At 42.7% G+C, this 27,851-nt stretch overlaps 1 protein-coding gene across 2 annotated transcripts in view; it reads left to right on the top strand.

Moving 5' to 3' along the window:
• SLC25A39 (solute carrier family 25 member 39) overlaps window positions 1–27,349 on the top strand; it is a 35,077-nt gene extending 7,728 nt beyond the window's left edge. Inside the window, exons 2-13 of one of the 2 annotated variants that reach the window (XM_082271782.1) lie at window positions 2,561–2,634; window positions 2,907–3,052; window positions 3,155–3,214; window positions 5,934–5,984; window positions 9,664–9,773; window positions 13,695–13,762; window positions 22,481–22,605; window positions 22,690–22,863; window positions 24,935–25,044; window positions 25,221–25,296; window positions 27,016–27,102; window positions 27,185–27,349. In XM_082271782.1, the coding sequence (XP_082127908.1) occupies window positions 2,947–3,052; window positions 3,155–3,214; window positions 5,934–5,984; window positions 9,664–9,773; window positions 13,695–13,762; window positions 22,481–22,605; window positions 22,690–22,863; window positions 24,935–25,044; window positions 25,221–25,296; window positions 27,016–27,102; window positions 27,185–27,300 (1,083 nt within the window). In that variant the 5' untranslated portion in view covers window positions 2,561–2,634; window positions 2,907–2,946 and the 3' untranslated portion in view covers window positions 27,301–27,349. The remainder of the gene's footprint in view (window positions 1–2,560; window positions 2,635–2,906; window positions 3,053–3,154; window positions 3,215–5,933; window positions 5,985–9,663; window positions 9,774–13,694; window positions 13,763–22,480; window positions 22,606–22,689; window positions 22,864–24,934; window positions 25,045–25,220; window positions 25,297–27,015; window positions 27,103–27,184) is intronic. The other variant, XM_082271783.1, reaches the window with a different exon arrangement.
• Window positions 27,350–27,851: the final 502 nt, after the last annotated feature.

The following is a 27,851-nucleotide window of genomic DNA, read 5'->3' as shown; positions in this document are numbered from 1 at the left end:
CATATTTTTAGCACTGATTACTGTAGTAATGTCACTGGTCCCCCCAAAAGTGTCAAAAATGTCAGTTAGGGGTCCGATCTGTCCGCCGCAATGTCGCAGTCCCACTAAAAATCGCAGATCGCCGCCATTACTAGTAAAAAAATAAATAAAAATTACATAAATCTTTCCCCTAGTTTGTAGACGCGATAACTTTTGCGCAAACCAATCAAAATACGCTTATTGCTAATTTTTTTTTTATTTGTTCCTAAAAATATGTAGCAGAATACAAATTGGCCTAAAAGGATGAAAAATTTTGATTTTTACATTTTTTTTATTATTGGGAATGTTATATAGCAGAATGTGAAAAATTAAATTTTTTTTTCCAGAATTGTCGCTCTTTTTTTGTTTATAGCGCAAAAAATAAAAATTGCACAGGTGATCAAATACCACCAAAAGAAAGCTCTGTTTGTGGGGAAAAAAGGACTTCAATTTTATTTAGGTACACAGCGTCGCACGACCACGCTATTTTCTGTTAAATTAATTGCAAAAATCGCACAGGTGATCAAATACCACCAAAAGAAAGCTCTATGTGTGGGAAAAAAGAACATCAATTTGATTTGGGTACAGCGTCGCACGACCGCACAATTTTCCGTTAAAGTAACGCAGTGCCAAATCGCAAAAAATGTCCTGGTCATTAAGGGGGGGCAAATCGTTCCGGTCCAGAACTGGTTAATAAAAGATTGTTTTTTGGCATGATCAGTCATATTTTCAATATTAATGCCAAAATGTCATAACTTCTGCCAAGGTATGCAAACTTGTGAACACAACTGTATAAAGGAAAAAAGAATGAACATTTTGGGGAAAAAAACGACCTTTTCTTCTTTCTGTTATAAAACATATCCAAAAAATATATATAATTTCTTCATAAATTTTGGTCAAAATGTATTCTGCTACATGTCTTTGTAAAAAAAAAAAAAAAAAACCCAATAGGTGTATATTGATTGGTTTATGTGAAAGTTATAGTGTCTACAAACTATAAGATATATACTGAAATGTATGCAGCTATGATGCTTTACCGGTAATGACGGTGATCAACGATTTATAGTGGAACTGTGATGGGGTGGCGGGTAATCTAGCACTAACAGACACTATCTGGGAGGGTCACTAACTGACACCACTAGTGACACTGATGCAGTGATCAGTAATAATACTGTATACTGACACTATACTAATGACACTGGCTGAGAAGGGGTAACATCAAGGGGCAATCAGGGGGGTTATCTGTGAGCCTAAGGCCCCTTTCACACGTGCTTTCCGATCCGGTCTGTCTGTCAGTTTTTCATGCGGACCTGATTGGACCCTCCATGCAGCCCTATGGACCGTTGGATGTCAGCAGTGACATGTCCACTGACACCCGCTGCTATCCGATCCGATCGGTCTGTGAAATCCAGACAGATGGAAACCATATTTTCCATCTGCCTGGAGGATCGGATCGGATGAAAATGGACAGGCGATCCGTTCTCATACGATCTCCCATAGAGGAGAGCGGGGATCTGACAGCTCCGTCTCTGCACAGTGAGCGGAGACGGACCTGTCACCCGCCTGCTCAGCGGGGGGCGGCGGATCAATCCCCGCTGAGAAAAACTGAGTGCGCCGGGTGCACCGCTCGTGTGAAAGCACCCTAACAATGTGTAATGTGTGCTGATTTTACTTTACTATCTGGATGCTTTTCTCCCTGCTTTTCTGTTTTTTTGTTCACACAAAACCCTGTGTTGTGATTGGACACAGCTGATTTCAGCTGCCAAACTCGCGCTGTGTCCAATCACAGCACAAGTGGGCAGGGGATGTGCACACCTCCTGGAAGAAGGCCGATCACATATATGTATGTGATCATGCCGGTACCTGCCGCTCACTCATTATATTTACTGTCGGGGGTCGGCAGGTAGTTAAAGAGGAACTTCAGTTTGTTTTTACTTTTTTTTAAAGTCAGCAGCTACAAATACTACAGCTCCTGACTATTAGAAACCAGCTACTAACCGCTGCCTGGGGTCCAGTGCTGTCTTCCCGCAGTCAGTTTTTCTTACGGCGGTGCTGCCATTCTGGACATGGGAGCCAGCTGTGGCTTCCTGAGGAACCACATCTGGTAGTAAGCCGCGCATGCACAAGCCCATGCAGCACTTTTTGAATGGTCCTGCAGCCTCATGGTACATGTGATGTGTCCCAGGAGGCCGTGGGAGGGAGTGACAGCTATCAGAGCGGGGTTTATATAAAGACTAGTGCGGTCTGGAGGGATCTTTTTGTGCACAATACACAGAAGTGTAAGCTGGTTACATGTACATCTGTGAAATATTAGACTTTATAGCTCCTGTGTATGTAAGCTTGCTAGCAATTATTGTGCTGACTGCAGTTGTTTTGTCAGTGTTCAGGGCCCAGTCATTGTAAGATATTTGTATAATGTGTTCAGACGTGCGTATGTGGTACACTGTGACGGCAGCATGTCTGCACAGGTGAATAAGTTGTATAACATCTGCTCTGGGTTTTATATAACCACTAACATTGCTCTTTCTTTGTCTCTGTGCAGTCACTCCTGGAATGAAGCGTACAGTCATTTATCATCCAGCAGGGGGAGACTGTGAGCCTCCCATCAGGCACCAGGTAAGATGTGAGTTGTCATGTCGGTGCAGCATTGCTCTGGTGCTTATCCTGCGTTATAGATTGCCAGTTCGGCCGCTTTATCAGCGCCCTGTATTGCGGTCACGCCTGGCTCAGGGTGGAGACCGATAAGGAGGAGGGAAGGGGGGTGGAAGTGTTTAGTAACTCAAGTGTCTAATGTGTTTTACTGTTTCTTTTGCTTCTCATTTTCCACTTCTTACCTTCCGTTCTTTCCCTTTTATTTTTTTCTTTCCCAATGTCCCCACGTTCCTCAGCACCCCCTCAGATTCCTCTCCCCCAGAGCTTTAATCCATCATGGCAGGGATGGCGGCGGAGGAAAGTGGCGCCTTGCGATGTGACATCACGCCACTGCAGCAAATATTGGCCTCGGGGACCGGAGCTCTCCTCACCTCTCTATTCGGTATGAGATGTGGCCAGTGACAGTGGTAATAGGGGATAGCTTGGTGGGCATACTTTATAAGTAGCCATGTCTCATTTGCTTTGTCACCCTATTTATTCTCAGTGACCCCCCTGGATGTTGTGAAGATCAGGCTGCAGTCACAGAAGAAGCCATTCCATAAAGGTAACCTACTGCTTGCAGGGTCTTCTCCGCTTCCTTGCTAACACTCCCGTGCTTCGTCTGTAGCTTGCAGTGCTCAGTCAGAGATCGATTGCAGCAAGTTAGTCCGTTCAAAGGTAATCTGTTGTCTTTGGGGCTGAGAAGACAACCTCAGCCAGTCAGTATCCAACTGGATATAAAGGTCGGGTAAAAGAATGTACCCCATGGTGATGCATTCATAGCAGAACTTATTCCATTGTCTTCAACAGAAACTTCTCTTTAGCTGCTAAGAGACAAGCAAAGCTGGAAGATCTGTAATGTGCATAGTGCAGCAACCCTTAGCAACCAGACTTGTGTGCCTACAGTAAGCGAAAATGATAGTTGCTATGGGTAACTGCAATTTATGCACTCACTGGCCATTTTATTAGGTACACCTTACTAGTACTAGTACCGGATTGGACCCCTTAGAACTGCCTTAATTCTTCATGGAATAGATTCAGCAAGGTGTTGGAAACATTCCTCAGAGATTTTGGCACTGAGGAACAAACAGGGATTTCTTCAGAATAACAAAAGGTAGGAATCTGCAACAAAGGTTCTAGTCCCTGCAATGTACAGGAATCACCCAGAGGGGAGTGTTTTTTTTTTTCTCAACAAAGTTGGAGTTACGCTTTAAAGCAAGCAGCAACTAATAAAGTAAGAGCAAGGTTTTAACGCCTGATGTGATTACCAATTCTGAGTTTTATGCCTAGAATACACAATGAGAAAATCGGAGGAAAAATGCCACATTCGGATCGATTGTCCGATAATCTGATCGTTAGTACACACCTTTCGAGAGCCGATCATACAAATTTAACCTGAAGGGACGAACTTGTATGATTACAGACCAAACTATTTCCCTTTAATCAGTACAGTATTTGTCAGTAAAGAAAAGTGAACAAAACTGCGCATGCTCAGAAACGAAAGAATACATTACAATATAACACAATACATTACATAATTGCAAGAAGTTATATTCTGTCTTACGAGGATTTTCATAACTCTGGTAATCTATTCATTTTTCATATGAGACTAGCATGCAAAAAAAAAAATATGGAGCATCATTCGTCTGATATTCTCATCTTGTGTAGGAGGCATTGGAATGTATTAAATAGCATGACAGCCAGTCAAGTACAACCTTTATACAACTTTTATGATTCATTAAGTATATTCATTGTGCCTGTTTATATGTTGTATATTTAGAAATACACATGTGCAGTTGTATGCTTTATCTACAGTCTAAAATGATTTAATGAAGAGTGTTGTGTTCAAGTGAACCTGTCACTATTCTAATTTAAGGCAGAGAGTCTTGATGGCCCACCTCATCTGCTGCTGGTACTTACCTCCTCTGCCGTCCTGTTCACCCTCTGGAGTAGAAAGCCCTGTGTAAGCTCAGCATTAGATCTTAAAGTGAAGCTCAATCCAAAAGGGGAAGCTCTGCTTGTTTGCTACCACCCCCCCTCCATTGCCACATTTGGCACTTTTTGAGGGGGGGGGGGGTGGAGTGGGTACCTGGTTTTGACAAGTACATGCTCCCACTTCCGGGTAAGATCGGCAATCTATGACATTTCCTGCCCCCCCTCGCCGCCTTCTGGGACACACACTGGTCCCAGAGGACGGCAGGACTATTCATAAAGCATAGTGCAGTAGGGAACAGGCTGTAAAGCCGCAATGCTTCACTTCCTCTTTCCCTACTACAGATTCTGGTGCCTGCAGCCAAAGCCGATTGAGGAATCCGCCTGGGGTGCCGACACCGCAGGATCGATGCACAGGTAAGTGTCTTTATGTTAAAAGTCAGCAGCTACAGTATTTGTAGCTACTGAGTTTTAATTTTTCCTGAAGGAGCCTGGAGACTCTCTTTAAGACGGCCATAGACGGTTTGAATCTCGGCCTGATCAGCAGGGATCGGCTGAGATTCGAACCATGTATGGACAAGCTGTTACACCCAAGTCAAGTTGATTGATTATCCAACTTGAGTACAACCAGCCTGTCAAATTTTGCATGTGATTATGGCACATTGTGTTCTCCTGAACGGGACAGCGCCACACGCCCATCCCCCACCTGCCGGGAGAATGCAACGGCTCTGTAAGAGGGTTCCCCTGCCAACACTGACTGTGTGAGTTGATTGGGGAATTGAGCAAATTTCTTTCCTGCAGCCCTTGGTTGAAGGAATAAAAATTTCTCCATGTATGGCTGACTTAACACAGATCTAAAGATTGTTTCACCCCACCCCCACCTGGCAGTGCTTTGGCCTATTGACTGGCTGCTAAGGTGCCAAGCAGGGGATCATTAAATGAAGGGGAGAGGGTCATCTGCCCCCCCATACCTGGAAGTGTTTGGAACTTCACAGCACTCTGGCTTGTGAATGGGGCATTGGAGTGTCTACAATAGACAGGCTAAGTGACATGTTCACTTTATGTGACAACTAATCAGAAATCATGTTTAGCCAAGCTGACTTCAGGTATCTGGTTGTTATGTTTTAGTGCCGTTTGCATATCATTCATGCTGTTTGCGCTTCCTTAATGGATAACCACCCTTTAGCCGCTACATCTTCATGAAAAGCACTGACACTTTTTCAGCTTAACATCATCGCTTCTGACATTAATGCCTATATATATGTATCTGTATGTTATTATACATATATTGCATAGATTGCTATCATATTTTTTTGTTCTTATTCCCAATTTTTTTCCCTCTTGTGTTGCAGTAATGTCTGTAAAGTCTCTTCCCTGGGCACCCCCCTTGCGCCACCCCAAATGTGAGTACAGGTTGGCCCGCTCACTTCTCAAAGCATAATAAGAAAGTTTGCTGTGCAAACTTGGACAATGTGGTGTTGCTACGTTGCGCCTTGCCTCAGGCGATGGTGTATTTCTCATGGGGCTGAGTAGCTGCCCCCTATAGCAACCAATCAGGTTTCATCTTTCCTTCTCAGACCGCTTCTGGAAAAAATGATATAAGGATACTGATTGGTTTCTGTGGGAAAATTGCTGCACTTGTGCTTCGCTGTTTATTGTGTCCATATGTTGTCCTCACTTCCCAACTGCATTGTGACATCTGCAGTGTACATAGAGAGAGGTCTGTGGTTATCAATGTAATACGCATTGTCACTGGCCTGTTTAGTATGTGGCTGTATTATCAGAACATCCTGAGGGCTGATCTGATTGTAACCAAAGATCAAGTGGAATTTGCTCCTGCCATATCTTTCAGAATAATTGATCTATATGAGTAGCAGTATGCTATATAGTAGACATCCATAGCGCTGATGTGGCGTAGGGTTAAAGCTGAACTCCAGGCAAGCAGCTAAATACACAGATAATTAAAAAAAAAAAAAAATATATATATATATATATATATATATATATATATATATATAGGATTTGCATTTTGGTTTATCCAGTCCTTAAACAGCACTGACAATATAACAAAGCCCTGTCTTGCAGGTCTTGAGCCTGTGATTGGACAGGAACAGGAAAAGCTGTAAAGGTTAAGTTCATCTTTAAAACATTTTACATGTTACACCCATCAGACGGCGGCTGGCTTTCTCATGAACGTGAGCATGAAACGCTTTCCAAAACTGAGGTAGGGGACGTACCCCAGCCACTCGCCGGTGTTTCTCTGGCTTACCGTTTCCATTGGTTCGCTCAAGAAACGATTCAATGGTGGGGCTGGCTGCTCCCATGGGCAATCAAAGAGTAGATCCTCTTTGATTTCCTCTATGGCCTTGGAGGACCTGAGTGATGTCATGACGTCACTTCCGGTCCACACTGGACTATTTTTTATTTATAGCATCACAAAACATCAAAAACATTTATTTTATTTTATGTTTTCCTTTTAAAGGTAAAGAGGAGATTTGGGGTCTTTTTGACCCCAGATCTCTTCATAAAGAGGACCTGTCATCCTTATTTCTGTTACAAGGGATATTTACATTCCTTGTAACAGGAATAAGTCCCGGTTCACATATGTGTGATGATAGACATTGCATGTGATTCGGAGCACACTACTCTGAAAATCACATGCGATGTCTGCAATGCAAATTCAGCAATAAAGATTGTATGGCTGAATTTGCATCACATTCGGACACAACTGGCACAGGACCCTTTTTTGGGTCCGCATCAGAATTGGGTCGCATGGGTGTTCAAACCTATGCAATCCGATTCATGTCCGAACTGACATATGCAAACTGATCTGGGGGTGTCGTTAACTTTGTATTGGCACTCCCAGTGAACTGCCTGTGAGTTGAATGCGATGCGGGAGCTGTATTTGCAGGGTTCCCGCATCGCATATATGTGAACCGGCCCTAAAGGTTATCAAAAAAGAAATATAAATAAATAAAATAAAAAGTAAAATAAATAAGAAAAAAAAACACACTTGAGGTATTCCTAAGGAGATTTTTAAGTACCTTAATTTGTTGCCATTCCACAAGCATGCGCAATTTTAAAGTGTGAGATGTTAGGTATCTATTTACTCAGTGTAACTTCATCCTTCTTGGGGTATATACTGTTTTTTTTTTTTTTTTTTTTTTTCATTAAAATGTATTTTTTCCCAAAAAAATAGCGTTTGAAAAACCACTGCGCAAATACCGTGTCACATAAAAAATTGCAAAGATCGCCATTTTATTCCCTAAGGTCTCTGCTAAAAAAAAAAAAACATGCATAATGTTGGGGGTTCTAAGTCATTTTCTAGCAAAAAATACTGATTTAAACTTGTAAACAAAAAGCATGGTCAGCAAGTGGTTAGTTTAAAAAATATATATTTTCCTACGAGCAACCTTTGTATAGTAGATTTTTTTAAAAAAAATTTGCCGCAGACACTTCACTTCTCATAAAAAGTGCAATTGAACTGTTAAATATAAAATAGTGTTGCGCAAATAATAAAAAAAAAATCTATTAAAAATGTATAAAAAAGTGATGAAATCTGTGAATAACTTATACAATGGATCCTAATTGGAATACATGAATCTCTGTGCTCAAATAAATAGAATAAATACCTATAATACCCGAAATGTGTGCAATAAATATTTCATAAAATCGGAAATCCTTGTTCAACCTTGGTAGTGAATGAATAGTGATACTTAAAACAATATATAAATAATACCAAGTGTGCTATATCGCCACTAAAAAAAAAAAATGTTGTGCAAATAATTAGTAATGCACCATATGAAAATGGCAATAAAATTGTGTGCAATAAACAAGCAGTATCATAAATAAATAAATATAAATAACAATTATTAGTGTCCAAATAATTCCGTGATAAAAAAGTGCCAATAAATAGTCCACTGTAAGTGCTCAAGCCACCAGATGTGTGGCTGTGCTCCCAAAAACCGAGTGAGTGACAAGGGTGTCACAGCTGTTACCTAGTTGTGCACCCCCTTGTGATTGGGCGCTCACCTTGTATATAAAATCAATACGCTCAGCTGCTGACTGCCTGACGGTATCAGGTGATCTCCTCCCATAGACTGGTCAATCTCCTCTTTAGCAATCTCGCATTAGATATGATTGGATCTAAGTGTTAGATATCCGGCAGATGCTGTTGATCTTATCCCCATAGAAACACCATATATCCTCACAATATCCGTATACATGAAATAGAGAAGGCTCACAATAGTGCTTATATCGTTTAAGAAACTCTCTTTATTCCATTAAAACAATCGGTAATACACTCACATTTATCTGTGCATCCATGCACCTTTAGATAGCCTCTTAGGTAATATTCCTCTCTGCAATGCCGTTGTGGTATAGTGGGAGACGCCGCCGGTCTAGTTATTCACAGATTTCATCACTTTTTTATGCATTTTTAATAGATTTTTTTTTTATTATTTGCGCAACACTATTTTATATTTAACAGCAAGTGGTTAGTGATGTATTAATAAATACAGATGCGCATTATTTGTGTGTTTTGTATGTGCCTGGAATGAAGCTTTACCCTGGTTGCTGTGGTTACTCTTTATCCTGTAGTCTAATTAGTTTTCTAGTTGTCTTTCCCCAGTAATAATTATTCCCTGTAGATACACGCATGCCGTGGTTATGTGAACGCACTGACAGAATGAGCCTATTATATAAATCCTTGGAGGAAAAGAAAAATGTCTGATTTGCCCAAACCAGTTGGATTCTTCAGTTAATTTCCCGGCCTGCATCAGATTATTTACAATTAAAGTCAGGTTGCTGTGGGCCGTACGTCCTTTTTGTTTTTTTTTCTCCTCCATATGAGGCCCACTGTTTATGTATTGCTGTGCTCATGAGCCTGCTTGACACTATGCCTGCCCCCCCCCCCCCAAACTAAAACTCCCCGAAATGCTCCAGTCTGTACACTAATTTTATTATTTTTCTAACACTCTGACCACTGTCCTGCTCACTCCTGGCTTTCCTAGTCTCCTTATCTACCTTTAAGTACCAATGTTTGTATATTTTATCCTTATCTCTTCCTCTTAACCCACACAGGGCGCTGTTTCCTGTATTGTAATGGACTCATGGACCATCTGTTTGTGTGCCAACATGCCACAGCTTGCAGCACTTGGTACCGCGCACCCACGTACTTCAATGGAACTTTGGTAAGTGCAAAATGGGTCATAGGGGAGGCCTGTGAATGCAGACTGGGACAGGAATGTGCAGATATGGAATAGCAGATATACTGGCTCGTCCGCACATGTTCTCTATCTTGTTACATTCTGCACTGCTTGAGGCAAGCTGAAACCATTGTGTGAATTCATGCAATTTGAATAGCCATTCTTCCTCAAATGGTATTTTCCCAACCTGCAGCTTTACTTAAAGCCCGGCTGAAGTCTAAACAGAAAGTGAGCAAAAAAATTGAAGAGTGAGCTAAAAACTTAGAATCAATGTCTTACTGCTTGTAGGAATTTAAAGCAGTGGTTGTCAACCTATAAGCTAAAGGGGGCCTCAAATGCAGCCCCGTATATCACCAAAGGGCCACACGTGATGTTCAAACAATGCTTGGGAGGACTGTCAGAGACTGCACACCAAATAGAGTAAAATGAGGGTCAGAGAGTGTGGACATGCTACATTTCTGGCTGGGAATATGCTGCAGAAGACAATATGAAACTGAGAACATATTACATGAGGCTAGTAGAGATCAATGCTATTACCCTAATCAGTACAGACTGAGAGACGCACATCATGTACCAAAGGGCCACAATTTGGGCACCAGAGATTTAAAGCATATCGAAACCCAAAAACAAAAATATAATATATTCCAGTTTAGCGGTCCCTAGATGTGTAGTTAGTTTAGTTTTTTTTCTTTTTTTCAAACCTTATATCTTTACTTGGTAATTCTGGAAAACAAAACACTTCTTATCCCTGGGTGGCTACACTAACTTCTCCACTGTATAAATGCAGCCACATTTGTCACCCAGGCTGGACTAAAAACACATCTGCCATTGTTCATCTCTGTAACTTTAGAGATGGGGAGATGTGCAGTGTTACAGAAGAAACATATCATTGTTCTTGTTGTTACTTCAGCTCACAGGAAGCAACAAGGACACTTCTGGCAAGATCAGCAGGTATTTTCTGTACTTGCTGGAAATGTTCTTAGCCTGAAAAAGAAAACTAAAGCAGCAACCACATTTAAGGGCTGGAAAGCTGTAATATGTTACACATTGTTATTGGGTTGAGATATACTTTGATTGTTCCCCAGGGGTTGTCCAAATCCAAGAAACAGGCAGTCTGCTCTCTGTGAGAACATCAGTCCCCATAGAGTGGGACAGCAACCCTGCCTCCCCCTTCTCCCTAGACCCCTCTGTGACTCGGGAAATGAGATCGGAAGGTTCAACAGTGAAGCATGTTGAATCTGTAGAAAAAAAGGCATGAATACATGTAGCACATGGTAGTCATTAACCACTTGCCAACCACCCTATAGCAGTTTTATTGCTACAAGACGGCAGCTGTGCACAGGATGACGTGTATATAAACGTGATCTTGTACTCCCAGATTGCGGGCGCAAATGCATGCCACCGGGAGCCGAGTAGCGGGTTCCGCCAGCACCCGCCGATCATCCTGCAGAGACACAGAATGACGGTCTGCTTATGTAAACAAGGCAGATTGTCGTTTTGACAGAAGGGAAGGCATGGATCCTGTGTCTCTGCAAAGTGGTTTGAGAATCTAGCACAAAGCATCAGATTGAAGCAGCCATTTTCTGCCTCCCAGGCTCACATGATTTACAAGGAGGTGACAACGAGACAGAACACATTCAATCACTATATGCCTTTGAAGCTTCTGATACAGATATTTTTTTGCCTCATAATAGATTTTTTTTTAAATAACTGTAGGTTAAAATAATAGTACAAAATAACTATTACAAATATTTATTTTATAGTGGTGTGTGTGTATTTGCCCTACAGCACATGCCTGCTGCAGCCCTTGATCAATCCCTTGGTTTAGTCGATATTCGTGTGGATGGGCACATACGCCATTAGTAAGGACCATAGGAGCCATAGGCCTAACCATGGCATGGTGGGGCATGGAACCTGATCAGACTATTTTTTTTCAAGGCCGTGTGGCAAAAGGCAAGGTCTACATCAGGGGTCTCTAACTTGTGGCCCTCCAGCTGTTGCAGAACTACAAGTCCCATCATGCCTCTGCTTATGGTAGTCATGCTTGTAACTGTCAGCCTTGCAATGCCCCATGGGAATTGTAGATCTGCAAAAGCAGTTTGAGACCCCTGGTTTATATAATGAACACTGCAAAAATGGGGCTATTGGTAGGAGTGGGTATTTCTCATGTGCATTGCAATGAGAACGGCTAATAGGGCCTAGAGAGAAGTGAAGTTGTCCTTTTATATGCATTTTAAAGTGCAGCGTAGGTAACTGATTTGTGTTACTGTCGCCCTCCTGTAATTTACTGTATGGCAGGACTGGAAAAGTCAGAGCTGTCTCTAGGAGCAGGTCATGTGCTTGCAGTGAGCAGGGATGAGTCCGATCCCACCTGACCTACCCCGCCAGGAAACTGTGAAAGGGGACAGCCAGTCATAAGCGGCGGAGGCATTCCCTGCCCCGAAGCCGCGTAAATACAAAGACCCTTATTTATATGTAGTGCAGGTTAAGGAATGCCTCCACCGCCTGTGATTGGCTATCTGCTTTGACTTCCTAAGGTGATAGGTTGGGCAGGTTAGAACCTGTAAGAAAAAAATATGAGATGGCAAACCGTGGTCTGTCGATCTCAGAAAAGGACCAACTAAGGACACTGAGGACTAAATAAATATAAAATAAATAAATTTTAGTGGGCACATATGCCTAGAAAATCAAAAATTAATAGAACAAAGAATCGGGGTGGTATGGGAGACACTAGATGACAATACAATATAAAAACATTAAAATACACACAAGCACATGTGCTATAAGGACTCAAGATATATCTGAACACATTGAAGAAACATCAATAATAACAAAAATTGATCAATCCGGATTATAATGGAGGCCAGCAGGCATGACTTGTTGAAAAATAACCCAATGTGTAAAAGATATAAAGTCACAGGACCGGACATGCACCAACTCACACTGTGAGTTGATTGCAATGTACGGTGATGTGGGCGGACCTCTGAAATGTAACCTATGAGCTCAATATCCTATTATCTCTGGCTGATCCAAACATGAAGGTTCCATGGGGTGAAAAAATTAATGAATGGCTCTAATGAAGAAATATAGTAGCACTGGTTGCTCGAGCAGACAGGATCTGTGGTGGATCCAGAAAATGGAGTGTCGTCACAACACTGATAGTCCGTAACGTAGGGACCCCTCTGTGGAGGTTACAGACCACCGTGGGACACACAATGGCTGTTTAGAACTTCAGGAGAGTCAGTAATATAATTTATAGATAGGTCATGAAGTGGCTGGACCCAATATAAGGAAAGCTTCAGTTGGCTCAGATATACAGTCCGGCAGGTAAGCCGTAGTGGACCCAGCGGCGGGACCTAGTCACCAAAGTGAAAATACACAACCGGCTATTACTTGCGGCGATGGTGACTCTATGAATCAGATGGATAAGGCCGCTCATACAGGGATAGGAGCTACGGAGGTCCACGGTTTGGTCCAATTGCCCAGGTCAACCCTTTGCTTTTGGAGCACAACCCTTTGCTTTTGTACAGGTTAGAACCTGTGTCCAGACACGCCTGAGCTCATCCCTAGCAGAGTGATGATCTTATTAGTGTGCTGTTGCTCTTTCATTATCCAGTCAGCAGACTGATGTGTGCTTTATTGAACTTCTAGAGTTGGGTTTAAGAGTCTGGCAGTGCTGTGTGGCAAATGGGGTCTGGGTGACAAAATGGGCTGACCCATTGTCATATACTGTATGTATTTCAGCTTTGTATATATCTGCTTGTGTGGGGTTCAAATTTAATAGTATTTTTTTCGGGGGTTTATATTTTGTATTGCATCCTGAGGCCTTCTTTTTAGGGTTTTTTTTTCTTTTTACATATTACTACATTTTATTACATATTACTACATTTTATTTTTCACCTCCAGGATGCCTTTGTGAAGATCACACGCCATGAGGGGTTAACATCGCTTTGGAGTGGCCTTCCCCCAACACTGTGAGTATTGGGCTTCAGAGTCGGCGTTTAAATATTTTATCAATTATTGAAAAAGAACACAAACTACAGTATATATTACTGCAACTTTTAGTCTCAGTACACACAAGCATTTTTCTTAGAATCTTTTGCTATTAAATGCTGGTCTGAAGAACATGACATATAGCACAGGTTTTAAAGCTGAATTACAACTTTCTTTTCACTAGAGCTGAATAGAATGATCAATCGCAGCATAGATCATACCTCTGTACCATGTTGCTCTGTTGTCAGCAGATCCCCTGATATTCTGGGTTTAGTTGTGGCTTTGCACTATGTGACACTCTGTATATCCTGCTGATAGACTCTGTCCCTTCCACAGCCACTTCCTGCAACAGCTAGAGTCTATAACATGCACCTTTGTAGCCTTTCAGACTGCAAATGATGTAACTTCCATCACAGCTCCGATGGTGGTTGGGATGGAAAACATCCTAATTAGCATTCAATCCCATCAATTCACACCTACAGGAAGAGTTCAAACGTCCCAAGTCCTGTCTCACAGACAGGGGAGGACTGGGCCAGGGGGCTGGGGGGCAATTGCCCCCCGGGCCACTCTGATACCCTATAAAAAGGCTGCACCGCTTCTGCCACAGACATGCCTAAAGGATTCCTGGTGAAGAGAAGTAAAAAGTCCCCACTGCTGACCTACTGAGTGCGGGATACAGACAAGGACAGAGCGCAGCCCTCCCCCCAGCATGGATGGTGTAAACTGTGTCTGAGCAGAGGCCGGTTCCATGCCCCACTGGAGACACTCCTCCCCCCAGCCAGCCTCAACTGAGCTGTCCCAGCTCTCCCCAACCGCCCCCGCTAGCCAGGTCAGGAAACCAGATTCGGCCGGTGGGTAGAGAGTACCTGGAGTGGAGCTTCAGCCTGAAATGGGGGTCAGGAGGAGGCCGGAAAGAGAGAGAGTGGGAGGGGGCCGAGTCGCTGCACTATGGACCTATGTGTTGTACTTGCCCCCTGGGCTGAAAGTTGCCAGTCAGCCCCTGCTCACACATCACAGCATTATTCAAGAAGGAAACCCCTTCATACACAGCTTGTTCTGAAAGCTAACTGTGCTACTGCTGGGTAGGATGGAATGGATCACAATTAGAATTCAATCCTGCCCAGGTAAATATGCTGACCAGTGTGAACAAGGAGAGTCCTACCCCTCAGATCCTGCCTTTTCAAGATCCCTGCTCCCTGTGAAGTGATTCATTTACATATAAACACCTTCATTATAACCTCCCATCCCCATTCCTCTGTAGTTTTGCAATGGCATGCTGCAAGATAGGAACGACACATAGGATATAGAAAAGACAAAGGGAGTCGCGCTAAAGCATGTAACAATATGCAAAGGCTGGACAGTGCGTGTTGAATTAGCTATGAACTAAAAGGCACACATAAACAACATAGATCTATCAAGATCACTAGGTTAAATAAGTGTAGGCATGGATCAATACACCAATGTGACCTAGATTAAAATGTTATACAGTCCACACAGATGGTAGATCATTCAAATAAAACGGTAAGGGAATGAAGGTAAAGTTCAGTCCAAATGGTTGTATAGCAGAGGTCATCCACCCAGGTGATTAAGGAGATGACAAACAGCGTGTGATCCCATCCACCAAATACAGTCTCTTACCAGAAGGCAGTAGAACAAGCACATCGAGTAGTTTAGGACTACTACAGCCTATTTCCAGGTGTGACTGCTCCAGGGATATCCAACCACAAGTACAGACCAGCACTGGCTTCCCTCAGGATCCCAGTAGTATATCTCTCACAGGGTGGATATGGAGTGGGGGATAATAAACAAGCCAAGCGGGACAAGCCCATAGTGTGATACTGCCAATAAAGTTTATCAATCAAAGTAGGAAATGCACTCACCCACAAAGCAAATAAAGAATCGTATCAGCGCTAAGATGAACTGGAGGCTTCTGGCGATCATTTTCCCTGGTACCACCAAAAAGATGGACGACCTCGGGTTTCCGGGTGTGACGAGGTGATGCTGGATTAGGTCCTCCCAACGCGTTTCGTCATTACGATGTTGTCAAGAGGGCGACACATAGGATGTATGACATATTTACACCTTTCACCACCCACATGAAGGCCCAGAAACACCAACAGTAACCCTAGGACCCACCCACATTAACTCCCAGAACTTGCACAAGTGACCCCTACAACCCGAGCTGAAGCTACAGGAGCTCAAAGGATCATGGGACATGTAGTATCAGGACTGGAAAAGGAAGGAAACAGGAAGTCAGAAAGCTTTTGAATTCAGCCAGGAGGAGGAGTGACATCACAGACACAGAAACCTGCTTTATACAGCTAAAGGAGGTAAGTTGCACATAAACTGACAGTGGGGTTGTGATTCATTTACATGCACAATGCATCTGTTGTTTTTGGAGAGAAAAAGCTGGAGTTCTTTGAGTTGTCATCTTGATACCCCTGAAGCAACCTTTTTCATTGGCCATGCAGGGTAGAGTAGAAAGGTCATTTCACTCCCCTCCTCCCAAGCTGTACATACTCACCTTTCCAAGCTCTTTCCGCACTTTGGATGTCAGAACCAAGGAAATACTTATTTCCTGCTCCCATGTGACAGTGCTGGGCTAATCACTAGTCACTAAGCTGTTTCATGGGACTGGGAAAAGGAGGAGGGGATGTCAATGTTGCAGGGAGAATAAGAAATGGAAGAGTATGCAGGGTACAGGGTGTTGGCTGTTTTATTGCAAGTCAGTCTTGTATAACTGATTTTGTTTTTAATTTCATTCAGCAACTCAGAATGCATAGAAAGGGGAAAAAAAATGATTTATCTAAGAATTAGTACTGATAAGCTGGCTGTTAATCTTCTATCCAGAGTGAGAGATCAGGAACATTAATTGATTTTCCTATTAGGCAATCCGATACTTTGGAACAGTTTTGCTTTAGTAGGTTAACGCTATTAACTAGCTTTTTTATTTTTTTTTATTTTGTCCTAGCAAAACCTTGTAAAGGTACATTGCATAATAAAGGTTTCCTATTCATCTTAAGGATTCTCTATTACATTTAGGAAACAGACTGGTGGTAAGAGAATGATGACATGGTCATGGCCTTGTGAAAGTGCGCAGAGACACAAACTGTTGCCCAATACATCTAACAGATATTAGAAGCCAGGGGGTGGTTTAGCCCACAGATGTCCACCCAGAGCTACAATACTATTTTTGGTTGGGTCAGCCTTGAATTTTCCTTCAGCTAAAAGTTCTGCTTACATGTGTTTATTATCCAGGAGTGTAGAGGGTTGCGCTGTCCTAATTGAAGAATGAAAATCACATTTGTCATTCAAGAATAAAAAAAGATTTATTTTTAATTATCATACTTTGTATAGAGTAGAGGTTGTGGTGTTTTTATTTTTTGCACGTCACATTATGAATTCATATTGATCTGTTAGTAACAAGAGGTTTATTGCTGGTAATTCTTCAAGCACAATGACGCAAATTATATATATGTGCAGATAAGGTGTGCCCATGGTGTATTTATGTTCTGTTATCATGTGCGAACAGTCTGTGGTTTACCATGTGCTTTTAATGTAGTAATAATCACAACCTTATGAAGGAGGAAAGATTCAGACACTGTACTTGCCACAGTACACGCTGCTCAGACCTAAGATATACACAATAAAGTGGATGCAATGATTATACTACATTTATACAGTATTTCACAAAAGTGAGTATACCCCTCACATTTTTGTAAATATTTTATTATTTCTTTTCATGTGACAACACTGAAGAAATTACTTTGCTACAATGTAAAGTAGTGAGTGTACAGCTTGTATAACAGTGTAAATTTGCTATCCCCTCAAAATAACTCAACACACAGCCATTAATGTCTAAACCGCTGGCAACAAAAGTGAGTACACCCCTAAGTTAAAATGTCCAAATTGGCCCCAAGTGTCAATATTTTGTGTGGCCACCATTATTTTCCAGCTCTGCCTTAACCCTCTTGGGCATGGAGTTCACCAGAGCTTCACAGGTTGCCACTGGAGTCCTCTTCCATTTCTCTGTGTTGACATCACGGAGCTGGTGGATGTTGGAGACCTTGCGCTCCTCCACCTTCCGTTTAAGGATGCCCCACAGATACTCCATAGGGTTTAGGTCTGGAGACATGCTTGGCCAGTCCATCACCTTTACCCTCAGCTTCTTTAGCAAGGCAGTGGTCATCTTGGAGGTGTGTTTGGAGTCAATATCACGCTGGAATACTGCCCTGTGGCCCAGTCTCTGAAGGGAGGGGATCATGCTTTTCTTCAGTATGTCACAGTACTAGTTGGCATTCATGGTTCCCTCAATGAGCTGTAGCTCCCCAGTGCTGGCAGCACTCATGCAGCCTAAGACACTCCCACCGCAATGCTTGACTGTAGGCAAGACACACTTGTCTTTGTACTCCTCACCTGGATGGCGCCACACACACTTGACACCATCTGAAGCAAATAAATTTATCTTCGTCTCATCAGACCACAGGGCATAGTTCCAGTAATCCATGACTTTAGTCTGCTTGTATTCAGCAAACGGTTTGTGGGCTTTCTTGTGCATCATCTTTAGAAGAGGCTTCCTACTGAGACGACAGCCATGCAGACCAATTTGATGCAGTGTGTGGCGTATGGTCTGAGCACTGACAGGCTGACCCCCCCACCCCTTCAACCTCTGGATATGATGCTGAGCACATGCACTAATCAGGAGTGGGTGACTGAGGACAAAGAGAAGGCAAATGTATTAAATACTTTCTTCAGCTCTGTGTATACAAAGGAGCATGGGGGAGCTCATGACCATAATGAGGATGGTATTGACACAGCCCCAAATGATCCACAATGGCTGAAAAGTGATATGGTCCAGAAATATTACAACAGAATAAGGGTGGATAAAGCACCTGGACCAAATGGCATCCACCCACACATCCTAAAAGAATTGAGCGCTGTGATTTCAAAGCCTTTGTTTCTAATTTTTAGGGACTCGTTAAGGGTTGGAATAGTACCACTGGATTGGCGTAGGGCCAATGTGGGGCCTATATTTAAAAAGGGATCAAAGTCTTTGCCAAGTAACTATAGACCTGTTAGTTTAACTTCTATAGTTGGGAAAATACTAGAGAGTTTAATAAGAGACCACATAGATGAGTTCTTGCTGGAAAAAAATATTTTAAGCAACAGACAGCATGGATTCATGAGAGACAGAAGTTGTCAAACAAACCTGATTTCTTTTTATGAAGAGGGAAGTAAAACCTTGGACAGAGGGGTGGCTGTGGACGTTGTATACTTGGATTTTGCAAAAGCGTTTGACACAGTTCCCCACACATGGCTAATGTGTAAGGTAAAATCTACTGGTTTGGAAAGATCAGTTTATAAATGGATAGAAAATTGGCAAACCGATAGAATTCAGACACTAGTGGTTCATGATTCTTACTCTGAATGGTCTAAGGTTATCAGTGGTGTACTCCAAGGTTCAGTGTTGGGACCCCTACTTTTTAATATCTTTATAAATGATATAGGGTCTGGGATTAAAAGTACCATTTCAGTCTTTGCAGATGACACCAAGCTTTGCAGTGGAATAACTTCCTTACAGGATGTCTCCAATTTACAAGCTGACCTCAATGCATTGTTTATTTGGGTGACCATGTGGCAAATGAGGTTTAATGTTGATAAATGTAAAGTTATGCACTTTGGGGCTAAGAATATGCATGCATCATACATACTAGGGGGAGTAGAACTGGGGGAATCCATAGCGGAGAAGGATCTGGGTGTTCTGGTAGATCATAAGCTTAATAATAGCATGCAATGCCAAGCTGCTGTTTCCAAATCAAGCAAAGTCCTTTCTTGTATTAACAGAGGCAGAGAGAGATAATTTTGCCCCTGTTCAAATCATTAGTAAGACCTCATCTGGAATATGCAGTTCAGTTTTGGGCACCAGTTCTCAAAAAGGATATCAGGGAACTGGAGAAAGCGCAGAGAAGGGCAACCAAACTGATAAGAGGCATGGAGGACCTCAGCTATGAGAAAAGATTAGAGGAACTGAATTTATTCTCTCTTGAGAAGAGGAGATTAAGGGGGATATGATCAACATGTATACATTCATAAATAAGGGGTCCATATAGTGAACCTGGTGTTGAGTTGTTCACCTTAAGGTCAACACAGAGGACAAGGGGGCACTCTTTACATCTAGAGGAAAACAGATTTCATTTCCAAATACAGAAAGGTTTCTTCACCGTAAGAGCGGTGAAAATGTGGAATAAACTCCCTCCAGAGGGGGTTCTGGCCAGCTCACTAGATTGCTTTAAAAAAGGTCTGGATTCTTTCCTGGGTGTACTTTTATATAAGTGGGTACTACATTTTGTTTTATTAGGTAAAGTTGATCCAGGGAATATCCGATTGCTTCTCGGGGGATCAGGAAGGAATTTTTTTTCCCCTGCTGTAGCAAATTGGATCATGCTTTGCTGGGGTTTTTCCCCTTCCTCTGGATCAACTGCGGGTATAGGATTGTGTATATAGGATTGTATGGTTGGGTTTTCAATACTGTTTTTTTTTTTTTTGGTTGAACTAGATGGACTTTTGTCTTTTTTCAACCTGACTAACTATGTAACCTAACTTCTTTGGTCTACTATGGCCAGGCCTGTTCTGAGTAGAACCTGTCCTGTTAAACCGCTGTATGGTCTTGGCCACCGTGCTGCAGCTCCGTTTCAGGGTTTTGGCAATCTTCTTATAGCTTAGGCCATCTTTATGTAGAACAACAATTATTTTTTTCAGATCTCCAGAGAGTTCTTTGCCATGACGTGCCATGTTGAACTTCCAGTGACCAGTATGGAAGAGTGAGAGCGATAACACCAAATTTAACACGCCTGAGACCTTGTAACATTAACAAGTCACATGACACCGGGAGGGAAAATGGCTAATTGGGCCCAATTTGGACATTTTCACTTAGGGGTGTACTCACTTTTGTTGCCAGCGGTGTAGACATTAATGGCTGTGTGTTGAGTTATTTTGAGAGGACAGCAAATTTACACTGTTATACAAGCTGTACACTCACTACTTTACATTGTAGCCAAATGTCATTTCTTCAGTGTTGTCACATGAAAAGATATAATAAAATATTTTCAAAAATTTGAGATGTGTACTCACTTTTGTGAAATACTGTATATCTGATACCATAGTTATTGTAAAAGAAAGACCCGGGAAGCAAGACTGAAAGTTACATCAACCTCCCTCTCTTTGTATCGGCAGAGAGGCAACGGGTCTTGTGACTGAGTGTGAGCAAGAGCTAGCACTGCCTTACCTCTCACTCCTTGGGCTATCAGCAGGGAGGCAGTGGGTCTTGTGCCTAAAGCCAGCCATAGATGGAGCTTGCAAGCTGTGGTTGTAGGAAAAAAAATCGTTTGACTTCCCTGTCAGCACAGTTAAGGGCCATACACACTATCAGATTATCTGAAGACGTTTTCCTTCCGATTTACCTTTTCTATGTAGTGCAAGGGCCTGCCGGATTGCATACAAATTGAAAGTGTTTAGGTTTGACCTCATATTATATGGTTTTGGTAAGTCTACAGACAAAAGTCTTCAGATAATCTGATAGTGTGTATGGCCCATAAGTGTTGCTGGGGAAATCCCTCCCATGGAGCTATTGTGCTCTCTCATCAGGGGGAGCCATCCCAGCCAGGAGAACATACAGCGATTATTGCTGCTGGCAATAAAGGTATAAAAAATCCAACAGGCTTTAAACGACTTTGGTACAGTAAGTCTGCCCATACATGGTTCGAATCTCGGCCAGTACCTGCTCAACTGGCTTAGATTCGAACCATCTATGGCAGGCTTTAGTGAGAGCAAGAGCTACCACTGCCCCTCCTGTCCCTTCCTGGGCTATCAGCAGAGACACTGTAGGATGGATTTACTAAAACTGGAGAGTGCAAAATCTGGTACAGCTCTGCATAGAAACCAATCAGATTTTTTTTTTGTCAAAGCTTCAGTCCTCGCTCCCATTGGAGCGATTTGTCATGCATTTTGACAGGTCAAATCGCATGACAAATCGCAGCCTGTTGCCGGCAGTGGCACTGTCCAAATCGGTGCGACGCTAACTTTGCTGCACCGCACCGATTTCCATAAGTAGTTCCTCCAGAGGTAGTGTGTCTTCTGACTCTTGCCATCACTTTTATGTCACAGTGGTGGTGGAGATGGTCGGCCATGCTTGTCTGCACAAACAGCATGCAGCATAGTGATCTGTGCACCGCTACCCTGTACAGTTCCAGGATTTGGGGGGGGGGGGGGGAGGAAATGTCCTGACATCTCGTTCCCGACCTTAAATCACTTTAATGAAAATCCCATCTGCAGATGATTATGCTATTGATGAACCTTTCCGATTGGATGGTTTTCAGGCTGTGCATGCGCAAGGTACTGCACTGAGAATATTCGGGATGTTTTCTGTGTGGCTCCAGAGCCTGCAGACCTTTATTTTATTCAAATCAAAATGAAGCAAGTGCCTTTGCAGCCAATAAGATTATAGATTTTATTTTTCAAGTGTGTGGGCGTCAGAGTGGCTTGAACCACTTTTTATAAATGATTCTGTTTGTTAAAGTAACTAGCTATTTTGTACTGCTGTCATCTGGTAAAGGATGTTTATAAATTATTTCCAAGTGCTTTAGCTGTATCCAAGAGGTAATCCCCACCATGGTGACCACCTCTCTGTCTTTCCCCCACAGGGTGATGGCTGTGCCTGCAACCATTATCTATTTCACTTGCTACGATCAGCTGAGGGACTTTCTATTTTATGGTTTGGGGTACAGTGGCAGTCACATTCCTCTCATCGCTGGAGCTCTTTCTCGATGTAAGTGTTGGCACACAAATGTTGATGTACTTTGTGTTGACTAGATTGCAGTTTATAATTTCTCTTTGAATTCCTCCCTGTTAGTGGGCGCAGTGACAGTCATCAGTCCTCTGGAGCTAATCCGTACTAAAATGCAGTCCCGCCAGCTGTCATACATGGAGTTAGGAGCCTGTCTGCGATCTGCTGTATCTCAAAGTGGCTGGCTGTCGCTGTGGAAGGGATGGGGCCCCACAGTGCTGCGGGATGTGCCATTCTCAGGTATAGTAAATGTTAGTAGAAATAATTCTGTATCGAACATCCCCAGCATACAGGGCACCCCCAGGTGCCTAGTATGCAGTATGGGGTGATATACTGTACATGGGGTGCCAGCTGTGTGCTAGTTGCAGTTTAGACAATTCAGTGTCACTACACTTAATATAAACGCCAGGCAAACTGCTAAATACACATATGGATGGTGCTTTACCTGTCAATGGATTTATATATCTGTCTATCCAGCGCTGCAATTTATACAGCTCTCCTGCAGAGCACAGCCCTGTATTGCAATATTTTATAGCCCTATATGGCATGGAAGAAGACCTGTTTTTTCTCTGCCACAGTTTTAGTTTCATTTTTAGGCCCCACCTCCTTTTCCCGGCTTGTAACTGGACAGTAAAAGGAGAAGCAGCACAATGATGAGCTCATCTCCTTCTCTCAGCCTTTTGCTTAACCACTTTCTGACCGCCCCACGTACATATACTGCAGGGCGGGTACTCTTCTGCCCAAAATCATGTACCTGTACGTCATTTTGCGCTTCCGGGTCTGTGGTGCGCATCGCTGGTGACCTGCTCCCGCTGCGATTGGACACAGCAGGAGCAAATCTGCGGGTCCGGCGGACCTGACAATTTTTCTTGAGAGAGGCAGATCGCGTTCTGCTAGTAGGGGAGACAGAGATCCTGTGTTTCTGTTAAGCAGGAACATGGATTGTCTTCTTAAGCTACACACGTACCGATCGTCGGCCGAACGATCGGCTGTCTTTTGTCCGAGGGCTGTCTTGTCTGTTGAAAAGTGCAAAAGACTGCACACGAATTTTGTCGGCCAACAACAGCCGACTGCAGAAGTGATGTCATGTGATGGTTAACTTTCCTTGTCTTTTTTCTTTTCTGAGCATGCCCAGTCTTGCAAATCTGCTGTCTGTCGGCCGAAATCTGTACTGACTGACGAACAATCGGCCGTTCTGATGTCGGCATACAAAAATTTTAATGCTTGCACGACAGATTTTGTTCGGCCGAAAGTGCGCTGTCGGCTGTCGGAAGCATCATACTAACAAGCCGAAAATTGGCCGATCGTTCGGCGGCCGAACATTTTCGGCCGACAATCGGTACGTGTGTACGGGCCTTTACAGTCAAAGCATCTCCCCTACAGTTAGAAAGCACTCCCTAGGAGCACATTTAACCCTTTGATTGCCCCTGATGTTAACCCCTTCCCTGCCAGTGATATTATTACAGTGACAATGCATTTATTTTTTAGCACTAATCACTGTATTGGTGTCACTGGTCCCCAAAAAGTGTCAGTGTCAAATTTGTCCACTGCAATGTCGCAGTCCTGCTAAAAAAATGCTGATCGCCGCCATTACTAGTAAAAAAAATAATAAAATAAATATTCAATAGTTTGTAGACGCTATAACTTATGCGTAAACCAATCAGTATACGCTTATTTGGATTTTTTTTAACAGAAACATATAGCAGAATACATATTGGCCTAAACTGATGAAGAAATTTTGATTTTTTTTTTTTATTTCTGTTTTTATAGATTATGTTTTAATTATCGGTCTTTTTTGTTTATAGCGCAAAAAAAAAAAAACTGCAGAGGTGTTTAAATTGCACCAAAAGAAAGCTCTATTTGTGGGGAAAAAATGACATCAATTTTATTTGAACATTGTCGCATGACCGCGCAATTGTCAGTTAAAGTAACGCACTGCTGTATCGCCAAAAAATGGGGGGGGTTAAACCTTCCTGAGATTAAGTGGTTAAAGTGCAGCACACCTGATTGGCTGCTGCATCTCCCTCCACATTTTGAGCTCAGATGTTTATTAGATTGTAAGAAGCTGATACCAAGCCAGATTCATGTACCTACACTGCTTCCATTTAAAAAATAAAATTTTTGGGTTGTATAAATAAATACAGAGCTGCATTCATTTGTGTACGTTACATCTGCCTGGAGTGCAGCTGTACGTTTTCTAAGCTTATGTTATTGAAGAATGAGCATCCATTGGCTGTATCTCGCCCTCTTATACAATCGGAGTGTTTTATTTTAATCCTTCTAAATCCTTGTGTTCCTTATGCCTCCACAGCTCTGTACTGGTTTAATTATGAGCTGGTGAAGAAGAAGCTTAGTAAGTCGCGTGGAGCTTCAGAGATGCCGTTTCTGATCAGCTTTACATCAGGAGCAGTTTCTGGAGCTGTAAGTCCTTGTCACTCCCCCACAATACACTTCTCCATCCAAAGTTTTTTTTTTTTTCTGCATTTACACCCAAGGTCATCCACTTAGTATCTTTAGCTTTTGCTATAGTGTAACCTATTCTGCTCTATTTGTCTTTGTTTATTTCCCTAAACCTTCCTCGTGTCATTCTGTTCCAGGTGGCGGCCATTTTTACTCTGCCGTTTGATGTAGTGAAGACGCACAGACAGATTGAACTAGGGAACATGGAGATAGGTAAAGTGCTGGAACGCGAGAAGAATGCACAAATGTATAGATATTGTTGGCATATACAGCACCCTTACAAACACTTTTATGTTTCTGTGTTAAAGTAAATTTATCATAGGCCTGAGCAATTAAAACTAAGTGTATGATGGAGAAATGCATAGGAAGAGGTGACCAACAGGGAAAACCTTCTGTCAAAACCGCCAGTAGATTCAGAGACATAAGCAGCTGAAGTTACATTTGCCAAAAGCTTTGCTGTTGGTTATTTTTTGGAATGGGTAGGCTCTCTGACCAATGGGGAAGATCAGACTTTCTCAGCCTATGCTGTATCTCCTAAAGCCTCGGTGAAACACAAGTGTGTAATGATCATAGATATTGTAGTTGATGTGGACTGCATGTACAAAGCAAGAAAGATTATACAATTTTCTGTCTTTCCACCATGGGTGAAAGCCATCAACACAGTCAGTGTCGATGGTGGAATCCCTCCAACAGCACTATTGTGTTCTGCCGGTGGGGAGTCTTCCCTGCCAGGAGAAAGCATTGATCGTTGCTGGTTGCTATAGCGGCCAGTGGTGATCACATGCAAAAAATCATACAGGCTGGATGTATTCAAGTCAATCGAAAGATCGACTTCAGTACAACCAGCCCGCCCATAGAATGATCGAATCTCAGGCTGGTCCCTGCTCACTTAAAGGTTTTAAAACACTGGATTTTTTTTGTTGAAAGGACATAAAGAGTTAGTGACTTTATTTACAATGAGGGAATTAACTAAGCTTCTTGTGCCATAATAATGGCTTAAGAAACTGGCATGAGGGGTGTGCAGCAAATTCAGGTCTGTTTCAGTGTGAAATAAAAACAGGCACAGGGTCTGCACCTTAAAAACAAAGAGATTCCGGCAGTTTTCAGTATAGAAAACTACCGCAGATCCCCAACAAATCCCCCCCCCCCCAGCGTACAGCATGTAACTCACTCCCATGGCTCTCTGTCTGTGCAGTTATCACACTACATGAGCAGAGCCTGCAAGGGTAGCAGTCCTGCTGTTCTAAGCTAAGTGATGGCGTAGGCCATGGGTGCTCAACCTGTGGCCCCTCAGCTGTTGCGGAACTACACGTCCCATGAGGCAATGCAAGGCCGACAGTCAGACTCTCAAAGGCAGAGTCTGGGACAGACCCCGAAAGGCAGAGGCATGATGGGACTTGCAGTTCTACAACAGGTTAAGCACCTATGGGGTAGGCAGTAGGTTCCAGAGCATGCACCTTCTGCTGAACTGCTCCCTTTGACGTTTCTGTCACAGACACAGAATAGAACATGGAGTAGATCACTGCTCACTAAAAAAAGTCTCACGCCCCTTTACTCGGATTGAGATCTGCTCTGTTTTCTCAGCATAGAAGAATAGTGCAGGCATAAGCCTGTGCCACTGTTTGTAAATTCCAGCCCAGACTTTTCAAATCTTTTTTAAATTTGAATGAAATCTTTTTTTTTTTTTTCTTTTCTCTTTCACTTAGTTTTTTTTTTTCTAAAAGATTAAGCATAATACATATACAAATTATAACAGCGTCCGTGCAGAAATTCCATTAGAATGTCTTGACCCACTTTAAAGATGCAGGGTGATGAGTACAGCAAAATCGAGAACTTTCTCCAAAAGGAAATGCAAAATATAATTCAAATTAAACAGCGGAACTATGGGGCATATCAAATGCAGTCAATGAAATCTGATGTATTTCCTTCCAGGTTCATCTAAAAAAAAGGGATCATCGTCCACATGGGGAGCCATGCGCCGAATCCATGCAGAGTCTGGAGTACGCGGTCTCTTTGCAGGTGAAGTTCCTTACCTCTGATGAGCTGGGTTTCTTGCCCCACCATTCCTGCTCCTCACGTCTCCCATTTCTTCTCTCTGCAGGGTTCATGCCTCGAGTCATCAAGGTTGCCCCAGCCTGCGCCATCATGATAAGCTCCTATGAGTTTGGGAAAAAGTTCTTTAAACAGCAAAACCAGGAAAGGCTTAAAGCCCTGTGAGGTGCAGCTGTAGAAGAGCAGAACCAAACTCTAATAGGGGCTGCTTGTGCAAGAGAGCCTCATGGAGACTAGAACGAACACCTCCATACTTAGGGAGGCATGTGTCAGACAGCCAAGTGGCCTTCCAGCTGTTAAAGGGGATTTCTATGAAAACCATAACTAAGCTTTCCAAATGAGATAGTCTTCTTCTCCAGAGCCAAAGTATAGCACTGCACCGCTTCCCTTTACATGTAGCACCGGCTGCTGGTGAAATCTGGTATTGCAGTCCAGTAATAAACTGTATATATGGGAATAGCTGTATTTTGCTGGACAGTTTGACACAGCTTCAGTGCTTACTTTGATTCATGGGAGGTGGCGATGCCTCCATTCCTTTCAAATTTAAAAGTAAAACTTAGAACATGAATGGATGAATCTTTATCTAATCAGGGATTGCCATTTCCTTTAAATCCCCTTTAAGTTATAGGGACATGTCACACTGGTCTAAAATATTGTTGTAAGACGCACATACGATCTGGAGGATCTACTTAGTTCTGACACCTAATTCACTTCTC

This window comes from Pelophylax lessonae (assembly GCF_965119305.1).
Source record: "Pelophylax lessonae genome assembly, chromosome: 11".
Classification (NCBI taxonomy): domain Eukaryota; kingdom Metazoa; phylum Chordata; class Amphibia; order Anura; family Ranidae; genus Pelophylax; species Pelophylax lessonae.
This window is presented reverse-complemented; position numbering and strand designations above follow the sequence as displayed.